The 25038-nt window shown below is 36.1% G+C and overlaps 1 protein-coding gene across 1 annotated transcript; it reads right to left on the bottom strand.

The window, feature by feature from the left end:
• Nucleotides 1–7607: 7607 nt before the first annotated feature.
• On the bottom strand, nucleotides 7608–22927 carry chrna3 (cholinergic receptor, nicotinic, alpha 3). The gene is made up of 6 exons (XM_053500920.1): nucleotides 22850–22927; nucleotides 22174–22313; nucleotides 16144–16188; nucleotides 10946–11055; nucleotides 9675–10821; nucleotides 7608–8123 (listed from the first exon to the last, which is right to left on the bottom strand). The coding sequence occupies exons 1-6, from the start codon at nucleotides 22917–22919 to the stop codon at nucleotides 7995–7997; spliced, it is 1641 nt and encodes a 546-aa protein (XP_053356895.1). The 5' UTR covers nucleotides 22920–22927; the 3' UTR covers nucleotides 7608–7994.
• Between the last annotated feature and the right edge of the window lie 2111 nt (nucleotides 22928–25038).

Here is a 25038-nt window from a genome sequence, read left to right as displayed (position 1 = left end):
AAATGAAATCATGAAACCAATGCTATCCTTAGCTAGCAAGCAGTGAGCTATAGCAAGCACATTCAGTGATGTTTATGCATCTGCTGACACTTTTATGAGAAATGCTATGCAGTGAAAAGGTTTGTGTCAAAGCGAGGTTTTCCTAGTTTCTTACTTCTCTTTCCGAGATTTAGACTAAATAAATTAATCAGTTTACCTTTGCGGGTTCTGCAGCTGATCTGTTTATTGGGAAAAGGTTATGTGAGGACATCATTTTATCATTTCAACACATTGGTACATAAATTGGGATTTATCATAGTGGTACTGCATTTAAATATATGATTTTACTTCTTCTGTATTTTAATCATCTTTTTTTATAAATGCAGTAATAAATTAGATATTAAAATAAATGTTAAAAGGGAGGGGGGAATTACCTTGGTTCACATAACTGTTGATTGAATCACTTTCATCTTCAGAAGGTCTGTTTGACAGAAACATTAATATGAATGTGTGTGTGTGTGTGTGTGTGTGTGTGTGTGTGTGTGTGTGTGTGTGTGTGTATAAAACTTAAAGATAAACAATTTTATAGCAAGAAACAAAACAAACTAACCTTTCACAGTAGTCTTTAATGCAACCTACTGAAAAATAACATTGTGTTAATAATAATAATAATAATAATAATAATAATAATAATAATAAGTAGTAGTAGTAGTAGTAGTGAATGCTAATTTTATGACATAATAGCCACCCCCAATTTTTTTATATAAAAATATAATAATAATAATAATAATAATAATAATAATAATTTAAGGCAGCCTGGTGGCTCAGTGATTATCACTGTTGCCTTGCACCTACAGGGTCCGGGTCTATGTGCATGGAGTTGCATGATCTTCCTGTGCTTCCTCTGGTTTCTTCACACAGTCCAAAGACATGCAGATTAGGCTAATTTGGGCATTTCACAATTGCCTGTATTGCGTTAATGAGCATGTGAGTGTGTGTATTTGTGTGTGGACCTGCAATGGATTAGCACCCCATTCAGGTTGTACCTCATGCCCTAAGTCTTCTGGGAAAGGCACCAGGCCCCTCACGGTATAGATGATGAATAAGTAAATTAAATTAAATTAAATTAAATTAAATTTAATTTAATTTTGCAGATTAAATTAAAGAAATGGAAATATTTTTTTTCTGTGAAGTGACTAAAGATATCATTTAAAAAATGGTTGTTTGATGTGCATTCAACATCACCACTATACTAATTACAGGCCTGATCATCTGTCATCATCTGCACCTGTTTCTTACTTTATAAGAAAGTGCAAAAAACATTCCTCTGAATTTGTCCAGGTACCAGTTGATAATAAGAGCCACAAAAGTCATTTAGGTAAGCCTGGAGAACTATTTCTAAAGACTACATAAAAAATACAAGGAAGTCTGTCTCTTTAAAGCAAAATATAAAAAAAAATGTGGGGCAGCTAAAGACATTTGCAGTGTCGTGAATTGTTTAAACTGTAAACTCGCCGCAACTTTTTTCTAATTAATGCTGTTAATACACAGAATTGTAAGTTAACATAACTGACCTTGCTTTCGAAATATTGCCCAAAGTCCAAGAGACAAAAAAATCATCATCAGCATAAAAGCAACACCAATAGTAATCCTTAGGGTTTCATTATCATTTCCTGAAAATACAGAACATTTATAAATAACATATAAAGCATGGTATATTTAAATAGATAAAAAAGACACTTAATTTAACTGAAAATTAAGTCTTATTAACAAATATAGCTGGTCGATTTGTCATTGATACCTTGGTTTATAGTACCATTTACATGTACGTAAAGGTTGACCTCATTGATGTTGTGCACTTTTTTAGGAAAAGGGCATGGCTCTGACATCAGAAAACAGCTATATGTCCCGGCATCTTGCATCGTAACTTCTTTTATAGTAAACCTTGTGTTATTTTTAACAGTGTTCCAAATAGTCATCTGTATTACAGTTCTGTTTTTGGACAAATAGGCATAAATATTGCCTTTCTGGGTCCTCTTGGATGACATATATTTTGAAGTACACTGGAATACAGCATCATCTCCTGTTTTGACAATTGTCTCCAGCAAGGCTATCTCAGCCGGGATGAAAGAATCTGAACATAAGAGAAAGCATTTAATAAAATTATGTATTGAAAGAAATTTAAAGGCATATTCATGCAGTATTAGTAGGCTTTATTCCTAAACTACTTTATTAATAAATAACAAAATAAACTGTTAAAAAAGTATTACCATTTACAGTAATGAAGATTGAATTAAGGCCACTTCCTCTTACATCTGAAGGGTTCTTTTTATTCACTGAAAAGACACAACTGTAGTCTCCTGTACTGTCCATTGTATTGTCATCGATATAAAATGTAGCATCTTGACAACTTGATTTTACATTTATACCAATGCCATTTCTACACAGGTAAATATAGAAATTGCTGTCTTTCGTAACTGTTTCCTTCAGCCCATGTATGCTGCATGTGAACTCTATGTAGTGTTTGTTTTTGTTAATGTAAATTTTTGCTTGATGAAATTCTTGACCTATAAAAGAAAAGAAAAATTATATATATATATACACAGGGTGACACAGAATAACAGGAATTTTTGAAATGCGTAATGGAGCAACATTACACACTGCACAGCAATAAAAAAAAAAAAAGATAAATTCCATCAATCTTTCGTAAATGGCAAGTTTTAGGTTTTAATTACTATGAATAAAATTGGATTGTAAAAAAGTTCCCGTTTTTTTGTGTCACCCTGTTTGTGTGTATATATATTATATTATATTATATTATATTATATTATATTATATTATATTATATTATATTAGTGGACATACATGCTAAATTACTATTATTGTAATGCTGAAGCACTTTACATAAATTAATCCATACCTCCAGCCTGAGATAACCAAGCCACAAAGGTCACTGCTAAATCAAATGAAAAAATCAGACAAAATTTAAATTCTTAAATGCCATAGATGCGCTCCATAATAAAGTTTTTTTTAATGAGAATTACTTACTTAATATGATGATGTGAGGCATTGTAGCGCTTGAGCTAGAGATGTCTTCAGTTCTCTTTTTCTTCACAAGTCAGATTGTGTTCAAGGGTAATTCTGCTCTGCTGGCAAGGTAAACCTAAGGTCACTGATGTAATAGAGAGATAAACTAGGTGCATTAAAAGGACGTCCTGTAGATTATACAGTTTTATCATGTTTGTCTTTATATATACCTGTACGTGTTCAAGTGTTTAGATGTACATAATGTGTATATAATGTATATTAAATCTAAAACTCACTAAAGTTATCCTGAATTAAACAATTATAGATACTCTCAACTGAATTCACAAACATCTTCCTTCATTTATAACCTTTTCTTTATTTCATTAGTTTTTTATGAGATGTTTATACTAGTAATTATTTTGCTTTTTATGGAACAGGCTCCAGGTGCACAGCACACATGGTGGCAGAATTAAAATACATACATTTTAATTTAAATAAATAAATATTTTAGATTTAGAACCCTTTTTTTACTGCCCAGTTATTACAAATCACAAAAACAAATATATCCAATAACTTCACTCTTATTTTTTTTTCTTCTTTACAAAGCAGATGGCATATTTGTTTATACTCTGTTTGTCAGTTTTTTTCCCATTAATGCACAGCAAGAACTTCTCTACATTCCAAAACTAGCACAATGTCTGTCAAAGGCCTAAATATAATTTTGCACACTGTCTACGCCTGTATGTCTTCAGAATTACCCCGATGTAAATCGACTCTGTATGCGTGCGTGGTTGCCAAAGAGAGGGGAGTGAGAATTTGTCTGATGAAGCGTGCTCTCGATTGTATTCTGATCCAGCGTGGTGTACCACAAAGGCTAATGTTGTCTTATAACTTTTTCTCAGTCTTGCATAGAATGAAGTGTTTACGATGTGCAGCACTGTGCAAGTCTTTATTATCTTTAGTACAATCTCTTTACATACTGTGTGTTTATCACATCTGCATTATTATGCCCAAACCATTTACTCCAAACCATTTCAAACATAACTTGAAAAGTTATAAATAAATAACATTACAGAATAATATTTGCACGTCTGTAAAGAAAGCAGCATATTACAAGACAAACCAGTTTTCAGCTGGAAACCAAAAATGCTAATGTAGGCTCCTGGGTCTTGCATGAACATAGAAAGGAGTGAGAAGTTACCAGAAAAACTCTCCAGCACGCATAGTAAAACCTAAAAAGCTGTTTTACTTGGTCTATGGCCTATACAAAAAAAACTAATGTTTTATTTGTGTCATAAGCAAAGATGAAACGATGGGTAAGACCTCTGGTGCATGGGGAAGTAGGTACATTCCAGTAACCCATACCACTAAAAGATTCAGTGGTGGTATGGAGTAGAGAAAAGATGCCAAATCTCAAATTTAAAACATGTTATTGTCATTTTACAATAACACGGACAGAGTTTGGCAAAAAGCTTTTTCTTCATATGCACCACATGAGTGGAATTCACTACAAAATATCCTAAATTTGAACTCCCAACCCCTTTCTAAATGTTTTCAAAAATCTTTTAAACTCAGTAAACTCAGTTCTTATATAACAATGCCATTGTTTTTCATATATATATATATATATATATATATATATATATATATATATATATATATATATATATATATATTTTTTTTTTTTTTTTTTTTTTTTTTTTTTTTTTTTAGAGTATATAGACATATATTATGAATTCTTTATTTTTTCCTTCTCTTTTCTTGTCCATAACTCTCTCTGTCTCTTTTTGACATTTAAAATTCTGCTTGTCTTTTTAGTCAGTGTTTTTTATTTTATTTTATTTTATTGTATCTTTGGAAACTTTGGCTAGGACTCCCTGGAAGAAGAGATAACGTATCTCAATAGGACATCCCTGATAAAATAAAGAATTAAAAAATTTTACAGGATTGTCCACCATTTCCATTGGGTTTTTCCGCTCATCTTTTGGCTACATAGTAGCAGTAATAATTTAAAACTACTTTGCCTAATATATTTTGACCACAACTGCCTATTGACCTCTAGTAATTAGTTTAGATTTACAATTATATGGTAATGCTGATCACAGCGATCTTGTACACGAATTTAAATCTGGTAAATTTAAAGGCTGTGTAAAGTCAAGTAAATATTTTATTGTTGTAAATGCAGTGTATGCATTTGGGTGCATCATGGCCTGGTGGGATTCTGGTGATCACCGTGGCCTTGCATCTCCAGGGTCGAGGGTTTGATTCCTGCGTCAATTATGTGTCACGTTTCGGATGTCTGTGTCGGCGTGGCATAATTGCAGAGGCAGTGAAGAGGTTTAAAGTTGTAGATTTATTGCTGTTCAAATATACAAAACATAAATAAACTTCGCTAGAGCATTATAGTAACACTTACTATGAAAAACAACCTTCTCAAAAACCATAACTAATGCTAGACCTCCTTCCAAACTCAAACAGGCTATTTATAATCTCTCTGAGGACTCACCTCGGTATAGGTGTGCGTTCCCCTTACCTGACCAAGGTGCACCATGGGAGACAAAGTCCAACAAACAAAACATGGGCGTTTGGCGCCCTCTAGGGGTTAACCCTTACTGTATTAGTGTTTGGGGTTCCCATGTGTCTATGTTCTTCCCATGGTTAGTCCCATGGTTTCCTCACAGGGACATCCAGCAATGGATCATGCATTAAGTCCCTTGTCATGCTCTCAAAACATTTTTATATTTAAGAAGATAATCAATATCACTGGCAGAGATTCCTTTCACAGGGCACTTAAACAGTACGCCCTACAGCCTTATACCTGTTCAGGCAGTGTTAGTTAAAGGAAATTTCCAAAACAAAATTCCCATAAACAATTTTTTTTATTTGGAACACGCTGCAACCTGTCGCTGCTACTGTGGTGATTTCAGGCTACTAATATTAACTTTTTTATGGCGGCATGGTGGCATAGTTATTAGTTAGTACTGTAGTTGCCTTGTGCCTACAGGGACTGGGTTTGGTACCTGAATTGGGGCTCGTATGCATGGAGTTGCATGTTCTCCTCATGCTTGGTGGGTTTCCTCCAGGTATTCCCATTTCCTCTCACAGTTTAAATACATGCAGATTAGATTGATTGCCTTTTTTCAATTTGCCCGTAGTGTGTGAATGCGTGAGTGAATGTTGCTCAGAAGTCCTACCATAGTCATAAAAATAGATACAAATACAATGATTACCACTGTCCTCCATGGTCCCTGGTTGGACCACAGAGGGTGGAATGGCCTTTGTGTTGCTTTTGGTCAGCAGTGTTTTTCACCTTGGGACTCTCCTCTGAATGCCATTTTTGCCCGGTCTCTTTCTTTTTGTTGAATGATGAACACTAACCTTAAAGCAAGTGAGGCCTGCAGTTCTTTAGATGTTATGTGTTTTTATATGAGCTCCAGGATGAGTCTTTGTTATGATTTTGGAGTAATTTTGGTGGTCCGGGAACTCCTGGGAAGATTTATTTGGGAGGAAGTGTTCTCCATTTGTGAATAATTGCTCTCACTGGGGTTCACTAGAGTCCTAAAGCATTAGAAATAGCTTGACCCTTTCCATACTGATACTCTGTTTTCCATCTATGCTTGAATGTCTTTAAATAATGTTTTTGTCTTTAAATAAATAATCTTTTCGCATGCTTCACTTCACAAGTTATGTCTTAATTAAACAGATCTGATCTGACAGTAATCAGACCTGGGTGTGACAGGTGAAGTTTAACTCTTTTCAAAGCTTTTTAAAAATCACAGTTTATTCATGATGTAGCAAGGAAGCAAATAGGTTTGGACATATTTTTATAACAAATAAATGAAATCCTTTAAAAAAACTGTTCTCATTTGTGTAACATTAAAACTCGTTTGATGATCTGAATCATTAAAGTGTAAAAAAAAATATGCAAAAAAATATAACTTCAGGGCAAATACTTTTATTCACGGCACTGTATCTGTATCTGAAACAACACCCTTTTATCACCTACATTCTATCTAGTTATAAATAGTCTTGCCTCACCAGCCTAATTTTCTATTTCTTGAAGTCAATAAGAAAAACAAATCACCCACTGTCTTGTTGCTAAGAAGGTTTATTAAAACTTTATTAAAGATAGTAAAACTTTAGTACTGTACGTTATATATAGGATATTGATAGGAATTATTAATTTTGAGCAATGTTGCAAAAAAAAAAACCTCGGCACTTAACACAAGCTTTTATTCACATGAACAGTAAGTGTATGAAAAATCAAAATGACATAATTTACAATAACTGTGTTTAATACACTTCGACCTTCGACCTTAAGCAATCTTAAGCAATTTCCCTCTGGGATTAATAAAGTTATTTGAATCTGAATCTTGAATCTTAAGGGACAAACACTAGCATAGGGAAGACAAAGGATAGCTTTTAGAAATTAATCTGCAACCATGTCCTCATTTAAGGCTAGGTCAAAACTGAAGAATTGTAATATTTAGATTATAAAATACCTAATGAGTATAATTCACAGCTCAATAATTTATTGTAAAATAATTTTGTTGCAAACGCTTAATACACCCACTGGATGGCACTATCCACAAAGCCTGGATGAAATACAGTATAAGAGGCAGAATTTGCATCATTAGACTATGCTTACAGCATCAGTGCATTAATGCAGTTCATGTGACACTTTAGACGGTTTTAGACTTTTATTTTTTTTCAAAAGCCTGTTCACAAGCCTGTACATTTAAGAATACTCTGTACAGTAGATAACAAAACAAAACATTCTTTGAAACACTGATTATGAATGGTACAAATAAGTTAAAAAGATGGAGCTTTTTACTGGCTTCATGGAAGTCTTTTTTAGAAATAAAGGCAAAAAAAAAAGTTATGCCACAAGGACTACTGAGCACAGTAGACATCTCCGATTAGCCATTCATTAAGTCAAATGCACCAGTCAGAGTTCTTTAAGTTTACTTAAGATTGATTGTAGAGAATTACATATCTTCGCCCATGAGGAGGGGCTGTAAAAAGAGTCCTGCTGTTCCCAGGATGCACACCAGGATAAACACCCACAAGAAGATTCTGTCAATCACCATGGCCACGTATTTCCAGTCATCCTGGACCTTGAACAGGTGGAGCGAAACAGCAGATATGAATTAGAAGAATCTGCTCTGGCAGAAAGATCAGCAGAGCAAAGAGGATTTTATCCTCACACCAAAATGGAAGCAAAGGCACCAAGGAAATGGGTAATGTTTACATTTAGAATCAAATTGTATAGATGAATTTGTGTTGATAAGATACAATGATATTTTTTTGTTCCAGAATTCTGTATGCCGTCAAGGAAATAACATATTTTGCATATTTTGCTCAATTAATATAGCTTGCCCTCAATTTGCCCATATATATGTATTTTATATATATATATATATATATATATATATATTTGATATTATTACTCAATGTAATAATAAAAAAGTGAAAATTCTATTTTCCCTCTGTTCTATCCATCAGGTAGTTACACTGATGAAGTACTGTGTGTGCAGTTATTGTATATTAACATGCTCACCCACGATGGGCCGGAATTAGAGTCAGTAACTTAATTTCAGTTGCAGCAGCAGTAACCCATTAAAAATGTCCTTGTATTGAGAGGGAGTTAGGCAGGTAATTAAGTTGATTTGCAGGGCTCCATGTACAGATTGTTAAAATCACAAGCATATAGTAGTGGATGCATGATTCTTCTAAAGTGGAAGTGTCTGCGAAAGCATTTTTCATCAGCATTAAAAAACACAGTACCTTTACTAGTATCTACAAGTACTTGTCTTTAAAAATGTAAAAACAGCAAGAAAATGCAAACTGTATAAAAGGAAAAAGAAAAGATCACCAAGATGATCTTTATAGCAAACATTAAAATAAACTATTAAAAGTAAAGAATATTGGCAAGCCATCACTGCTGCATGAATAGTCCTAGCTTTTTTATATAATCTTTTTTTCTTGGGCTTGGTCCCTTTTATCCTATGGGTCGCTTTATTGAATCATTTGATTTGCATCTAGCACTGGTTTTAGGTTTGATGCCCTAACCATCACAACCTGTCAAGTTTTATGACCAGGCTTGGGAATGGCATGAAGTGGCTGGGTTGTAAAGGTCTTCCCCCAGGACAGTGACCCGACAGAGCTGAAACTTAAATCTACAATTGCCAGCCAAAAACCCAGAGCCTCAACCAGCTGATCCAACACTGCCCCAGTTGTAATTATTATATTCATCAATGTAAATTTAGCAATATGGCTGCTACGCTTAGTAATCAAAAAGTTACAAAATAGTTGATATACTATTAAATAATTATACTTAAATAATTAATTAAGTTAGTTCATTAGTTATTTAGTTTAGATTTAGTTTACAATTAAATAAAGCCCTTTACAGTGGCCTTAAAGTGCAAAACACTAAAGTTAGACCTGTACATTACTTAGACACGCGTCTGCTTTCAACAAACTCTTTCCCATATTTCCAATTCAAGTAGCTAGGACGGTATGTAAAGCACTGTACATATTTTTCAGGATCAATTCATAAGCATGAGTGCATAACTGTGCTCTGAATACAACCAATATTTACATTATTTAATTTTTTTTAAATAATAATAATAATAATAATAATAATAATACATTAATAAAAATCTTACCTCCTTGGCTTCATTTTGTAGCTTCATATTCTCTGCAATGTACTTAACACTCTCAATAGCTTCCTGAACTTCTGGCGACAATGTGCAAAGAGTCAAAAGTCCCATATCCAGAGACTCAGAGCTTGAACAAGAGCTATTTCCACCTGCTCCACTAACTGCCCCCAAAGTGCCCACTCCAGCCCCTCCAGTTCCATCTGTGCACAGTTTGGTAGAAAGCTGCCTTATGGAGCAGGTACATCTCCCATCTCTGCACAAGAAACTTGAGCTGGCCTTCACAGCATCACTCAGGGTGTTGAGCTCGGTGCTGAGCAAGAGATGAGTGCGCCGAGGAAAGTTACCTGGAAGGCTCTGTTGCTTAGTAAGATGTTGAGGAAAAGAATTGGATGAATGGAGGGAACCTGATTGATGGGAACCACCAAAACTTCTTTGCTTCCCTGGCTCTCGATCAGGCCTGGTCATGAACATGATTCTGGGAAGAAGGCTAAGGAATACATGACGCACCCAGCGTGGCATGGTATGGGTCTTTGGTGTCCGGTAATGCACATTAAGCACAAAGACAGTGATGACTATAGAAAGGGTGACGAAGATCATGGTGAAGAGGAGGTACTCACCAATTAGTGGAATGACTAGAGAGGTGGATGGAATTGTTTCAGTAATAACCAAGAGGAAGACAGTGAGGGAAAGGAGAACTGAGATACAAAGTGTCACTTTTTCACCACAATCAGATGGAAGATAAAATACCAGAACGGTCAAGAATGAGATGAGCAGACATGGGATGATCATGTTAATGGTGTAGAAGAGAGGGAGCCGACGGATGTAGAGAGAGTAGGTAATGTCAGTGTAGATCTCCTCACAACAGTTGTATTTGATGTCATGCTTATAACCTGGAGCATCAATAATCATCCACTCCCCACTCTCCCAGAAGTCCTTCAAGTTAATTGTGGAGCCGATCAGAACCAGATCAATCTTGGCCTTGTCATAGGTCCATGAGCCGAACTTCATGGTGCAGTTCTGGTAGTCGAAGGGAAAGTAGGTGACATCAATCTTGCAAGAGCTTTTGAAAATGGCAGGAGGAATCCATGTCACATCTCCATTGTAGCGAAGAAGAGCTTTGGTTTTATCATCGACCTGGAAGTCTCCCACTGCACTGTGATTCAGACATAAATAAAGGTGAACCAAACATGTTTTTTTCATACATTCAACACAAACAATACATTTAAGGGATAGAACCTTTTGATTCATTCCAAAAGACAACATGTCATTGTCCTTACTTGTTATATAACACAATGTCTGGCTTCCAAATCCTGTTGGACGGGACACGGATAAACTCCACGCCTCCAAAATTTTTGGGATTCCACTTCAATTTGTAGTCATTCCATATCTGTGGTAAATAAACATATTGCAAAAATTAGATAATAAGATAAAGTTTTCCCAAGGCTACATGTTATAACACTTCTTGTATAGTGTTGTGAAAAAGTATTTGCCCCCTTCCTGTGTGTAATATTCTAATATTTGTTAAACATTTGATGATTTGGATTATTTATAACTGAGTGAAATATATATAGTAATACCATATGTTGATTATTCAAGATCATTTCACTTGTATTAACCACAATTTTTTTTATATCTTGCTTGGTTTCCAAAAGACCTAAAGGAGTTTTAAGGTTATGGCTTACATGTACAACTCTAATTAGTGTATGAGTCAGTGCAAACAGATCAGTGACAGGATGGCACACTTGTCATTCATTAGTTATTCTGTGTGATATCTGAAACGCTGACCTCTTCATCTCCCTTCAGGTTCACAGACGGGCTTTGTCATTGACATGAGGACAAAAGATAATCAGACACAGATACGGATAAATGGTTTCTAACGTTATTAATCGATTATCGCTCTAATAGCATGACAGACTGTTTGCATGTTTTCCTTCCTTCATCGCAATCCTACAGTCTCTAACTGACCTTCATTACAGTTGAATGCCACATAATGATATTTACTCTTTCATTTATTTCTTAATTCATTCAGTCAGTCTTTGTTTAATTGGAATTATGCACTTTTTTTCTTTTTTTCTTCTTCTTTGTCTTTCGGCTGTTCCCTTTCAGGGGTCGCCACAGCGAATAATTTGCCTCCATCTAACCCTATCCTCTGCATCCTCTTCTCTCACACCAACTAACTTCATGTCCTCTCTCACTGCATCCATAAATCTCCTCTTTGGTCTTCCTCTAGACCTCCTGCCTGGCAGTTCCAACCTCAGCATCCTTCTACCGATATATTCACCATCTCTCCTCTGAACATGTCCAAACCACCTCAATCTGGCCTCTCTGACTTTATCTCCAAAACATCTAACGTGGGTTGTCCCTCTGATAAACTCATTCTTAATCCTATTCATCCTTGTCACTCCCAAAGAGAACCTCAACATCTTCAGCTCTGCTACCTCCAACTCTGCCTCCTGTCTTTTCTTCAGCGCCACTGTCTCTAAGCCGTAGAGCATCGCTGGTCTCACCACAGTCCTGTACACCTTTCCTTTCATTCTCGCTGATACTCTTTTATCGCACAACACACCTGACACTTTTCCCCACCCATTCCAACCTGCCTGTACCCGCCTCTTCACCTCCTTTCCACACTCTCCGTTGCTCTGGACCGTTGACCCCAAGTACTTAAAATCCTGCACCTTCTTTACCTCTGCTCCCTGTAGCCTCACCGATCCTCCTGGGTCCCTCTCATTCACACACATGTATTCCGTCTTGCTGTGGCTAACCTTCATTCCTCTGCTTTCCAGAGCATACCTCCACCTCTCCAAATTTTCCTCCACCTGTTCCCTGCTCTCGCTACAGAGCACAATGTCATCTGCAAACATCATAGTCCATGGGGACTCCTGTCTTACCTCATCTGTCATCCTGTCCATCACCAAAGCAAACAAAAAGGGGCTTAGAGCCGATCCTTGATGCAGACCCACCTCCACCTTAAACTCTTCTGTCACACCTACAGCACATCTTACCACTGTCTTACAGCTCTCATACATGTCCTGCACCACTCTAACATACTTCTCTGCCACTCCAGACTTCCTCATACAATACCACAGCTCCTCTCTTGGCACCCTGTCATATGCTTTCTCTAAATCTAAAAAGACACAATGCAACTCCCTGTTACCTTCTCTGTACTTCTCCGCCAGCATCCTCAAAGCAAATACTGCATCTGATGTACTCTTTTTAGGCATAAAACCATATTGCTGCTCACAAATGCTCACCTCTACCCTTAACCTAGCTTCCACTACTCTTTCCCACAGCTTCACTTTCTTTCATTTTTTCACTGCCCCTTATTATATAACATATTAAAACGCACTATTGTCTTCTCGCTTTATGGCCCGGTTTATGAGCAGGTCAGGGCAAGCTGCTTGACATCCAGTAGAGCAGGAATAAATTTCCCAGAGCTTTGTAAAGTATCAAAGGCAGTTACACAAAAAGATGCAATACCTTTTCATAAACAGAGTGAGGTTTGAGGCATTAAAAAAATGGAATAAGTATAATAATAAGATAGCTTGTACAAGTTGAAAAGTTGTAGAGCATACAAATATAAATTTTACATGTAAAGCTTTATCTTTAGGCATTTGGGTGGTTTCTTATTTGCAAATAATCCCTCCTGACTAAATAAACTGTATTCCAATTTCCCTTAATAGGGATTATGCATTTTCAGATGCAACCAACTTTCACAGTAAACATTGATTGATGGCAATCCATCAATCAATACATTAATCAATTCCTCAATCAATCAAGAGGATAGAATGATCAAATTCACATCAGCTTTATGGCTTTGTTTTACAGGCCATGTCACCGTCTCTGTTTAAAGGTAAAAAAAATATTAAACAGCGTGGTACAGCTCAAATGGTGATAATTACAGAAACTATTAGGACTGATTAGCAACTACTGTACAGTATATACCAGAAAACTGATGAAAGAATTATAAAAATCATTTATGGTCAGTCTGTCCGGTCTAATTAAACAGAAAAGCAAATGTTAATTATAATAGAAAGATATGAGAACACTCAGTGCATTATAGATTGCAGTGCCTGGGGATTAGCAGGCAAAGAGTTCAAGGTCGTTGATTTGGGCTCTAAATTTCCCAGATTTCAAACAAATCAATCATCCATGAGGTGCGCTGGACAAACAAGTTTGATCCACAGAGGTCCCTTCTTGCAACTTAAAACCTTTAAAGGATGAGCTGTTCCTGGTGCCACAGCACACTTTCAGGGATGTGTGGAATCAGGCCTTGATGGTTCAAAGCTGTTTTAGGGGCAAAAGAGGAACCTAGGGCTTAATGTTTTTATAACATTTTAATGTTACTAATCAGAGTACTGTACTATACTCTTTTTTGTGTTAAGTAATTATGACATGTATTATTTAAGTTAATATTATTATTTAGATTTTAATATAGAAACAAAATATTAGAATGAATGCATTACTTTAAATAGACCTTTGATTTACTGTATAACAAAAAAATGAACTGAAACTTAACACCTTTAGATCAGTCAGATTTGAGATTTAAAATTAATTTAAAGTTACTGATGACGTATTAGATTATCAGTATTTAGTACTTTGGGAAGTGACACTAAACAGATACTACTAAAATTCTAATTTACAGTGGGGAAAAAACATATTTAGCCACCAAATGTGCAAGTTCTGCCACTTACAACAATGAAAGAGGCCTGTAGTAATAATAATAATAATATATATATATATATATATATAGGTATACCTCAACTATGAGAGACAAATTAAGAAAAATATTCAAATGTTTTCTGTAAGTCTTCACAAGGTTCTCGCACACTGTTGCTGGTATTTTGGCCCATTCCTCCATGCAGATCTCCTGTAGAACAGTGAGGTTTGGGGCTGTCGCTGGGCAACACAGACTCTCAACTCCCTCCAAATATTTTCTATGGGGTTGAGATCTGGAGACAGGCTAGGCCACTCCAGGACCTTGAAATGCTTCTTACGAAGCCACTCCTTCATTGCCGGGCGGTGTGTTTGGGATCATTGTCATGCTGAAAGACCCAGCCACATTTCATCTTCAATGCCGTTGCTGAGGTTTTCATTCAAAATCTCACGATACATGTCACATTCATTCTTTCCTTTACACGGATCAGTCGTCCTGGTCCCTTTGCAGAATAACAGCCTCAAAGTATGATGTTTCCACCCCCATGCTTCACAGTAGGTATAGTGTTCTTTGGATGCAACTCAGAATTCTTTCTCTATTTTCTCTTGGTTCTATTTTGGTTTCATCTGACCATATGACATTCTCCCAATCCTCTTCTGGATCATCCAAATGCTCTTTAGCAAACTTCAGACAGGCCTGGACATGTACTGGTATAAGCAGGGGGACACGTCTGGCACTGCAGGATTTGAATCCCTGGCGACGCAGTGTGTTAATGATGGTAGCCTTTGTTACTTTGGTCCTGGCTCTCAGCAGCTCATTCCCTAGGTCCCACAGTGTGGTTCTGAGACTTTTGTTCACAGTTCTTGTGATCATTTTGACCCTACTGGGTGATTTCTTCCACCAAGCTGCTTACCTATTGAAGATTCAGTCTTCCCAGCCTGGTGCAGGTGGACAATTTTGTTTCTGGTGTCCTTTGACAGCTCTTTGGTCTTGGCCATAGTGGAGTTTGGAGTGTGACTGTTTGAGGTTGTGGACAGGTGTCTTTTATACTGATAACGAGTTCAAACAGATGGCATTAATACAGGTAACGGGTGGAGGACAGAGGAGCCTCTTAAAGAAGAACTTACAGGTCTGTGAGAGCCAGAAAACTTGATTGTCTGTAGGTGACCAAATACTTATTTTCCCAAGGAATTTACAAATTAATTCATTAAAAATCCTACAATGTGATTTTCTGGATTTTTGTTTATTATTTTGTCCCTCATAGTTAGGTATACCTATATATACATGCAGCAGATTTTACAGAATGTAAATTAGACTAAATTTTGTAAATTAGACTTTCTTAATACTTTTTTAATAAGCACTGTAAAGGAGTTCATTGCTGGTAGCTCACCGCTACAAGCTCAAATCTACTTGAAAGACCTCCCTAAGACATTAAATACTCAAGATTCCTTAACAAATAAATAAGAAAAAAGTTTGAAATTACAATAGATACAATAAATATTTTTTACTGTTTAGACTTAGATGTACAATTTTCCAAATAATTATAAAATAAGTACAATAATTAAAAGTTATATTGTAGAAATATTAAATTATAATGTATTATGAGGCACAGTGTGCGTTAGACTTTACCACTTAGCTCAATCTATGTATGTGTGTTGTTTGTGCTTTTATATATATATATATATATATATATATATATATATATATATATATATATATATATATAATTATATATATATATATATATATATATATATATATATATATATATATATAGAGAAAGAGAGAGAGAGAGAGAGAGAGAGAGAGAGGAAAACTTACATGTCTTAGCCATAGATTTGTCTCCATAATCTGGTTAACTTCATCCTGTGGAAACAAACAGGACAAACTCTCAGATACAGATTGACGCTCAGTTATATGGATAAGAGAATCACAGCTATTTCTAAAATTAGGAAGATTAGCGATTCTGCCTAGAAATCTTTTTTGCTGTTGTCTATAACATTACTCCACGATGAGGATTCTGGAACATTTTGTTACTTTTTACTCTACTACAATCTACAGAAAATATCTGTACTTTCTATTTAATTGCATTGGTGTAGGAAGCCTGGTGCCAATCCCGGGGGACTGTACAAGGCCAGGTGAACCCTGCATGGGGTGCCAACCCATCTCAAGGCCCACGAGCGCACACAGACGCAGACACTCACTCATACACTACAGGCCATTTTAAAAACACCAGTCACACAGCCACTTCTTCATATTTTTGGAAAATGGAAGGAAACCAGAATACCCGGTGAAAACCTCCCAAGCACAGTGAATCAAACAAGGTTTGAGGCCGCAGTGCTAATCACTTCATTGCCATCTGCTTACTATTATTGGGAATTCTGTGATTTTTTTCCCCCTCTATTAAATACTTAATCATATAGCAGGTGTTTGAAATCAGAAGTAAAAGTTGTTTCAGACAGCAATGAAAATTGAACATTTATGATTATATAAATATATATAGAGAGAAAGACAGTCTTTCTCTCTATATACAGTAGAGCGAGAGAGAGAGAGTGAGCAAAAGAGAGACTCTAGTCTGTAGACTAGTATTTATAAGAAATTGTGCTTTGATTAATGATAAAAATCAAAGTTTTATTTCTTGTTCTCTACTTCTTAGCACAACAACATACTGTATACTAGGCTTATATCACAAAGTATGTGATGTTGGTATTTAAGCATTTATTTTTGAGGACGAGGAAAAGAGCGTAATTGCGAATAGTTATCCAATATTATTATTGGGATTGACATGACTACATAAATGTGTCTTCGAATAGAAGAAAGAAAGGGGCTGTCATAAGTAATCATTTTCCAATTTTCAACGGTCTAAGGAGAACGAGTTATGCCTAACAGATGGTCTGTTAGAAAGAGACAACCTAAAAACCACCTGAGCCCTTTTTCTTGCAGGCACTGAACTCGGCACAACAGGAGCGTTAGGCTGTTTGTGCAATGTGTTGGCTCAACGCCGTAGCTGCTGCTGTAGGAATGCTAAGACTCTAATGCTGCTAATTCTTTAATGATAAATATGGAAGAGAAAGTCATGCATACCACAGAAGATTCGAATCCCCATCACTTACAATTTATCCCTTATTTACACTTCCATCTGTTCTTTTCATCATGTTTTTATCATCTATAATTCCATTAATACATGTTTATTTTAGTGAATTATTTAGGACAATAAATCACTTAAATGCACACATGTATGACTGATATCAGTTTAAATGAGCTTTTGACCCCTTTGACCTCTACTCCATCTTGGGCAAGGTCATCACTTGTGTTTCAGTATTGTTTTGTATTAGTACTGTAGATGCAATTAATAAATAATAACCACCCTGATAACCTTTTGTGTCAAATTAATACAGTTGTGCATTATATTCTACAACAGTCAGTATAGAAACTATGGATGAATATTCACTTCTGGCACATATTCAGTGTTAAAATAAACAATCCAAATAAAAATAAAGTCATGCAAGAGCTAGGTTCATTCCATTCTATACTGACTGTATTAATTTTGACACAAAAAAGGCTTTCCTTTCAGTGTGGAATGTCTGCTTTGCTATTTGGCACTAAAACTTCTCCACAGAAACACAAATAAAAGTGCCATAGAACAAATTAATTTCTCACATGAAGATTAAAATAAATATATATGTGGAACCTTTCTTGATTAGACCTGACTAAGTATTTTATTTTGGTTTCCAGCCCTTATCCCAGATAAGGGTGACCTTTTTTGAGAGATTGAGGTTTCTGAGATGAGTAATATCCCTAAAATAGTCCCAGACTTGTTTTTACTGCGCGAGCCGGACATTTTTGTTACCTGAATTAGAAGGACATATTTCATTGAACGTCTCAATGAACTCACAGATGCATATTGTGACAGGGTAACTTTGGAAGAAAAGATCGACACAGGCAGTTGATGTGAGTTAAGGTTTATTCTCTTTTTTATTGTGAAAATCCTCTCATCTTTTTTAGAACATTCATATTCTTGTAGGCACACGCATGCATGTAAATATGTGTGGGTTCTGTGAGAGTGCGGATTTTCACTCTCTGATACAGCAGATGGAATTATGCACCTTAATGAGGTGTCATTAAGCACAAAGCGAACAAGAGAACAAGGAAGTCAACCTTCACGCTATGCCTAATATTATTGATATTTAGATCAATGATACAAAGATCAATGCTCTTGCATCCCTTCCTACTTTATCAGCTATGGCTGTGTAGGTCAAATGAGACATTTGGAAATTTTGGAAGAGACAGACAGCAATAACGATGTCACGTCTCTACACCGATCCACTTCCGTGTTTAGGTGGGATTGGCTTTCTTATCTGATTTGATCCAGTTCCTGAACCTAAACCGATTGTGTTCTCACTGATCAAAATGAACCAAACTTTGGGGATCTGCTCCAAAATAAACCTGGGTCCCTAATGTGAAAACATCCTTAGTCCGATCCTCTTAATGGGTCCCATGACTTCCTTCACAGAGTGGTGCTTGAACATGTCACTACCACCACATACCAACCTCCCCCAATCTGTCTCAGGTCAAGAAGCCCTCTGGTCTACAGTTGACTTGAAGAGAAGAGGAAGCCAACCACCTGGCCTGGCCATCTAATCCCCTATCCTGTAGATCACCTGAGATTTGTGCTGAAGCTGTAGATACCAATGAGATAACCACTGTTTACAAAGATGTTGCACTGGGCACCACTTTTAGGTATCAAATTGCATAATTCAAAGTGATGCCCACATGTAGTGGTCTGGAAAGTACATAATAATCTAAGAGTACCTAAATTAATGATCGACGGCACAAGAGTGCTCTGGGATGGCCAGTGGTTTTATTGCAGAATTGATCTTTTGAGGTCAGAATATCATAGCAGTCGACCAGCTGTTCTTTCACTGTGAGCTGTGCCCCACTGGTGAGTAGGGGGAGCAAATGGGCAGAAATATCCGCAGCTTGCTTAAACTGCACGACAAATGCCAGGGTGAGGTGAGGTATTGTCATGTAAAGAGACGGATGTCCTGCTGAAGTACCACCAGTCTGCACCAAGCTCCAGAGTACCCGCCTGCCCTCCTCCTGATGGGCCTGGCAATGCTCCTTCTGCTCAGTATGCATCGTAAGAAGCTCTCGTTGTTGGTTTTACTGGAAGGTGGTGAGGGCTTTAATGAAATTTATGAGTGGTGAGGACTATATAGGGCAAATATCTTCATTTTTAATAGTTTCAGCACCATCACTGGTTTATTCTCTCGCTTATTGTAAATATTCTTGACTGCTTGTCAGTACATACAAATAAATAAACAAGTCTCCAAAGGTTTAAGCTAGACATTTGTGTTCATGCCATTAAAATGAGTTTACTGATGCAGAAAAATAACACTCATTCATCGAAAGTGCATGTTGTGACATTTAGCTCAGACTCGCTTGGAAAAAGTGAGATTTGTCCAACATTGCATCATCAGTTAAACCCATTTTCTGTATACTAGGCACAAATAATTCACCATGAACATGTTTTTCTGAAATTTTTTTTTTTTAACTTTATGTGTGTTTAGGAATTTTACACACACTTTTACCTCGTTGTGTGCTGATTAATGCCTATAGTCCATTTTGTTTAAACTACATAAACATATAGACATATTGTAAAAAATATATATATATAAATTTAAAAATATTTTTCAATCTATGAAAAGCAGCTATTCCTTTTGTATATATATATATATATATATATATATATATATATATATATATATATTAATACAATATATCATTCTGTATATTTTAAAGATATTTTTTAAAAATTACTATCTTTTCTTTCTGCTAATTATTAGTTAGTATCAGTTAGTGTAGCAACAAGGAATATTAACATTATAAAATAATTCAAATTCCCCGGCAGATCAGAACACTTAATCAATTAATATATTAACAGTTAACATATAGAAAAATTTATTTTCTTTGCATAAGGGTTTATTTTAAGAAATATATTTTTTATGTAATTTAAATAATTTTTTTCTTGGGATAATTCTAGCTTCCTAATAGGGCTCCATGTTGAAAAATTTCTTAATAAAAACATGTTTTGTATGGATGAGACTAAAGAGAATATTAAGGGCAAGCTGAACAGAGATGGACAGACAGGCAGATAGACAGGCAGACAGACAGTGTCATGGTTATTTATGTTTGTTTTGGCTTCTTTTTTAGTCATGTTTCCGCCCCATGTCATGTTCATTTTTTTTAGATGCATGTATAAATAGTGTGCATAAGATACATGTGATAACTGAATATGATTTCACTTAATAACCATGAAGATACCTTAGGACTGCTTCTGATAAAAAATTTTTTTGCCATTATGGCTTATGACGGCAGTCACTCTAAAATTCCTTCGTTGATTCAATTTCTATACCGCTTATCCTGTACAACACATGGGAAGACTGGAGCATATCCCAGGAGACTTTAGGCAGAATGTGGGTTACACCCTGTACACAGTGCCAATCCATTTCATGGCACACAACCACACACACACTCATTCACAAGGACAATTTTATAATGCCATTTAGTCTAACCTGCATCTCTTTGTATTGTTGGAGGAAACCGGTCCACCCAGAGGAAACCCACAAAGCCAAGGGAGAACTTCAGGCACGCAGACCTGAGGTGGCACTCGAACTGTCCATTAAGGCAGAACTCGAACCCTCCACATTAGAAGAGTAGACTTCATGCTAACTTCCTGCCTTTTAGAATGGATTGATCTCTTGCTGTGCTATCCAGTATTACCCAGATAAGGATGGGTTCCCATTTGAGTATGATTCCCCTTGTGGTTTCTTCCTCATGTCACCCCAGGGATTTTTTCTCCTCCGACTTTCTCATATATGTATTAATATTTTAAAATTGTACATTTATTTCCAGTATTTTTATTTCTGTGAGGCCGCTTTTGTCCATTTTTAAAAAGTGCGATATGGAACTTAATTATTTATATATTTTATGTCTCCTGGGATAGGCTCATGGCAAAGTCTTACCACGCAATTTCTATCTAGTATTTCCGAGCTTTGTTTTCTTGTTTTTGACACTTTCTCAAAGATTGGATTTTTTATATTCATCCACTGTTATGGACTTGGGTAATGATACTGGATTTGGCTTATTAATGCACATATTGAGTTTTCAGAGTTGTCTGACAGACAGACAGTCCATACTGGACAAACAGGGTCAGATCTTATACCAAATTTGTTTTATGGATTTTGACAGACAGACACACACACAGACGGAGTGCCATATACACATGAACTGGAAGAAAAGGCAACTAGTTTCCTTTTGTAGATGTGAGAGAATAAGAATAAGAGAAATGAGATGAGCTGAGAGAAAAGCTGACAATTCCTGTCTTCTCCTGGCCAATCGCGTGCCCATTGACGGTGACAAATTCGTTGATTTTCGGCCAAAGCTTGAGAGCACTGACAGCTTGCACCCTGGCGTTAAAGCTGCAGGACTAATTTTGAGCACAATGCTGTGTTACTGTCTGAAAATGGAACCTGTGACCCAGACTAATTCCATAACTATTCGAGTGGGTGTACGGGAAAATGCGAGCACACAGAACAATAAGCACACCAACCATCACACATATCACACGTACATGAGAGAATTAATTACTCCGCTTCCAATTTACATAGACGTCAGAGCAGATTGTATTTCCGGCCAGCCTGATGAAACCTCGCTCAATGATTTGTTTTAGTGACAGAGTCCAGCCTCTTTCTGTGTGCTTAACTAAATCCACCAATGTGCGAATGAGGCTATAAAAATGGATGAAAGACACTTGTATTTGTCCTTGTATTTCCACTTCCAGACACTTACCACTTTCACTAGCTGGGACATCGAGACCTCAAACTGGACTATCACAGGGTCAGAGACGTTCTCCACTGGTCTGATGTACTGGTTGTAGTTGGAGAAGATGACAGAGAAGAGTTGATGCTCAGCCTCGGAACACATTCCACCTGTAAAAAGGTTCACATTTAAGGAAATAAAAAAAAACACTTTGCCTGTTGATGTACTGAATAATTTTTAAGCCTTACATTTTTGTTGCATATCTTAAATGTCTTTTTTAATCCTTCTGCTAATAAGCTATAATTATAAGCCATGTTTTAAATAATCTTCAGTTACCAAATCGGTCAGTGTGAAACAGTTATTATAGCTGCAAATGCCAAACCAAAACACACACACTGCACAAGTACACACACTTTCTGTAATTAAGCTGCTCTCACAAAGACAGACTAAACTAATGTTCTGCAAATTAGAAAGATTGTAATCAAATATGCTTATCCTTGATTGACAAACAGCAAGAAACTGACAAGTTATATTTTATAAACATTCACATATGATTTAAATCTCATTATTATTTTTTTCATATCACTTCTCTATGGAAATATTTTATGGATAAACAACATTCTATATTTCTACGTTTCATATTCAGCAACAAGTAGCACATGTTTCTGGATGCTCTCATGAAAAGCATTTCAATCTGCATACTTACTGTGGAAAAGCTGAGAGAAAAGGAGAAAGTAGTACGCAGGAGTGACGAGGAAAAGCGTGGCTTTCATCATGAAACCCAAAGCAAGTCCCCGTAGGTTAATCCATGAATCTTGTTGAGAGAGTGGAAATGAGAGCAATAAAGAAGGAAGAGCACCGGCTGGGATGTGCAGTGAGTGTGGGGAGAGAGAGAAAGAGAGAAAGAGAGAGAGAGAAAGAGAGAAAGAGAGAGAGGGGGGGGGAGAGGGAAGGAGGAGGAAGGGGGAGAGACGGGAGGGCATTTAGCATCACATAGAATGATTGTAATGTGGACTGTGTATTAATTAGATTTCAGTTTTTTATATGGGATTTTCCAAATAGGTTTATTTGACTGGTCACTTAAATTGGAGAAACAATGAATTGAAGAAAAAAAACCTACAATAATAAAAATATATTAAAATAAAAGTCTCAAGTCTATATTAATGGAGGCTATACATTTAATTATTATTATTATTATTATTATTATTATTATTATTATTATTATTATTATCTTGTGTCATGCACATTATTGCTGATTATCACTGATGAGAATTTGCTCTACTGGAAAAGCACAAAAAAGAATTAACCTGAAATGAACACATAATAAGCAATGGCTTAGTAGTTAACTCTGTCTCCTTGCACCAACAGGGTCCTGATTCGATTCTCGGTCAGGTTTGATTTCCACCTCTGTGTGCATGGAGTTCGCATGTTCTCCCCGTGCTTGTTGGGTTTCTTCCAGGTACTCCGGTTTCCACCCACAGTCCAAAGACATGCAGATTAGGCTGATTTTTGTTCCCAAATTGCCCATAGAGTGTGAAGGAGAAAGTGAGAGTGTGTATGTGTGTGTGTGCCCTGTGATGGATTGGCACCCCGTCCAGGGTGTACCCGCCTCATGCCCTGCAGCGAGCCTCAATAAAACATCAGTTGATAGAAGGGTACTTGTTGGATTTGGTCATTGCAGTAAAGAATTTCGTAGTGCTCTTTTTTTTTCAGTAAAGTAGACTATATAAATCTATATTAATCTATATCATCTATATAAATCTACTTAGTTTTCTTAGATTGAAGAATTTTCTCCTTATGTCTTAGCATTATTAGTTTCCACATGTTCATCTTTAGTATGGGAAAAATAAACTTGAGGAAAGTGGAGAAGGAACCACTGATGCATGCAAATGACTGCTATTCAATATCCTTTGGATATTGTTTAATAAAGCATTGGCCCAAATTAATACTGCATAATGGCCATGAGTTAGCGTTTTGAAATGACAAACCCAAACTAAGTAGATTGTGGTCATGAATAATTATGCCACGGCCATGAAATGTATAACTTCTGCTTATGACTAACATTATGTAGAATGTTTTATTTAATGCAGGTTAGTCTGTTTAGTTATTTGGTGAGACTAGGTGAAAAGGTTACTTATTGGTATTAATAAATTTGGTTCTACTTTGGTATCACTTTTATAAATTATCCTAAACCGTTTGTTAAAAATGGTCTTGTTGAAAATAGTGGCAGGATAAATTCACATACTGTATGAGACAAATGACATAATAAACAATAGTGCTCAGTGATTGGTCGTTGGAAATAATAGTGATGAGTGAAATACTGTTCAGTCTGGCAGTGAGTCAAACAGAGAGAGAGAGAGAGAGACAGAGAGAGAGAACCAGGCGTCTTCTGTTAGCTTTTCTCTCTTTCATGAGTTTGTCGATAGGTACAGCTCACTGCCTACAACCAGGTAAACTTACAATAACACTATTATCTACAGTATAAAAGTCATTGACCCTAGTTCACGATATGTGAGCCTGATTAAATAAAATGATTGGACTCTTCTTATTTATTAAATTAAACAAAAAATAAATAAATAAATAAATAAATACTACCTAAATAATACCTGGAGCAGGGACGTACAGTAACACCGTAAATCGATCATGTATTGAAAGGATGACCTACAAAGATAAATAATATGCTTTCTGCCAGCACCAAACTTTCTGTATCTGAGGTACGAATTCTAAAGATATGACCATTTTGTGTTTGTGTCCAGCAGAGGGCTTGCTGTGTAAGAGCAGCCTTTTCATGTGTGGCTTTTGATCTTCATAACAAAAATTCATAATCAATATAGAAAAATGTAATATATCCTCATAATTTAAAATACGTTTGCTTGAGAACAGTAGAATATCTTC

This window comes from Clarias gariepinus, chromosome 7, assembly GCF_024256425.1.
Source record: "Clarias gariepinus isolate MV-2021 ecotype Netherlands chromosome 7, CGAR_prim_01v2, whole genome shotgun sequence".
NCBI lineage: Eukaryota > Metazoa > Chordata > Actinopteri > Siluriformes > Clariidae > Clarias > Clarias gariepinus.
This window is presented reverse-complemented; position numbering and strand designations above follow the sequence as displayed.

Excerpts from the sequence above, each read along its gene's own strand:
- chrna3 (XM_053500920.1), bottom strand. The coding sequence starts at position 22,919 with ATGATGAAAGCCACGCTTTTCCTCGTCACTCCTGCGTACTACTTTCTC. Across the intron at positions 16,189-22,173 it reads TGTCCCAGCTAGTGAAAGTG|GATGAAGTTAACCAGATTAT; the intron begins GTAAGTGTCTGG and ends TTGTTTCCACAG. Across the intron at positions 10,822-10,945 it reads GACATTGTGTTATATAACAA|TGCAGTGGGAGACTTCCAGG; the intron begins GTAAGGACAATG and ends TCTGAATCACAG.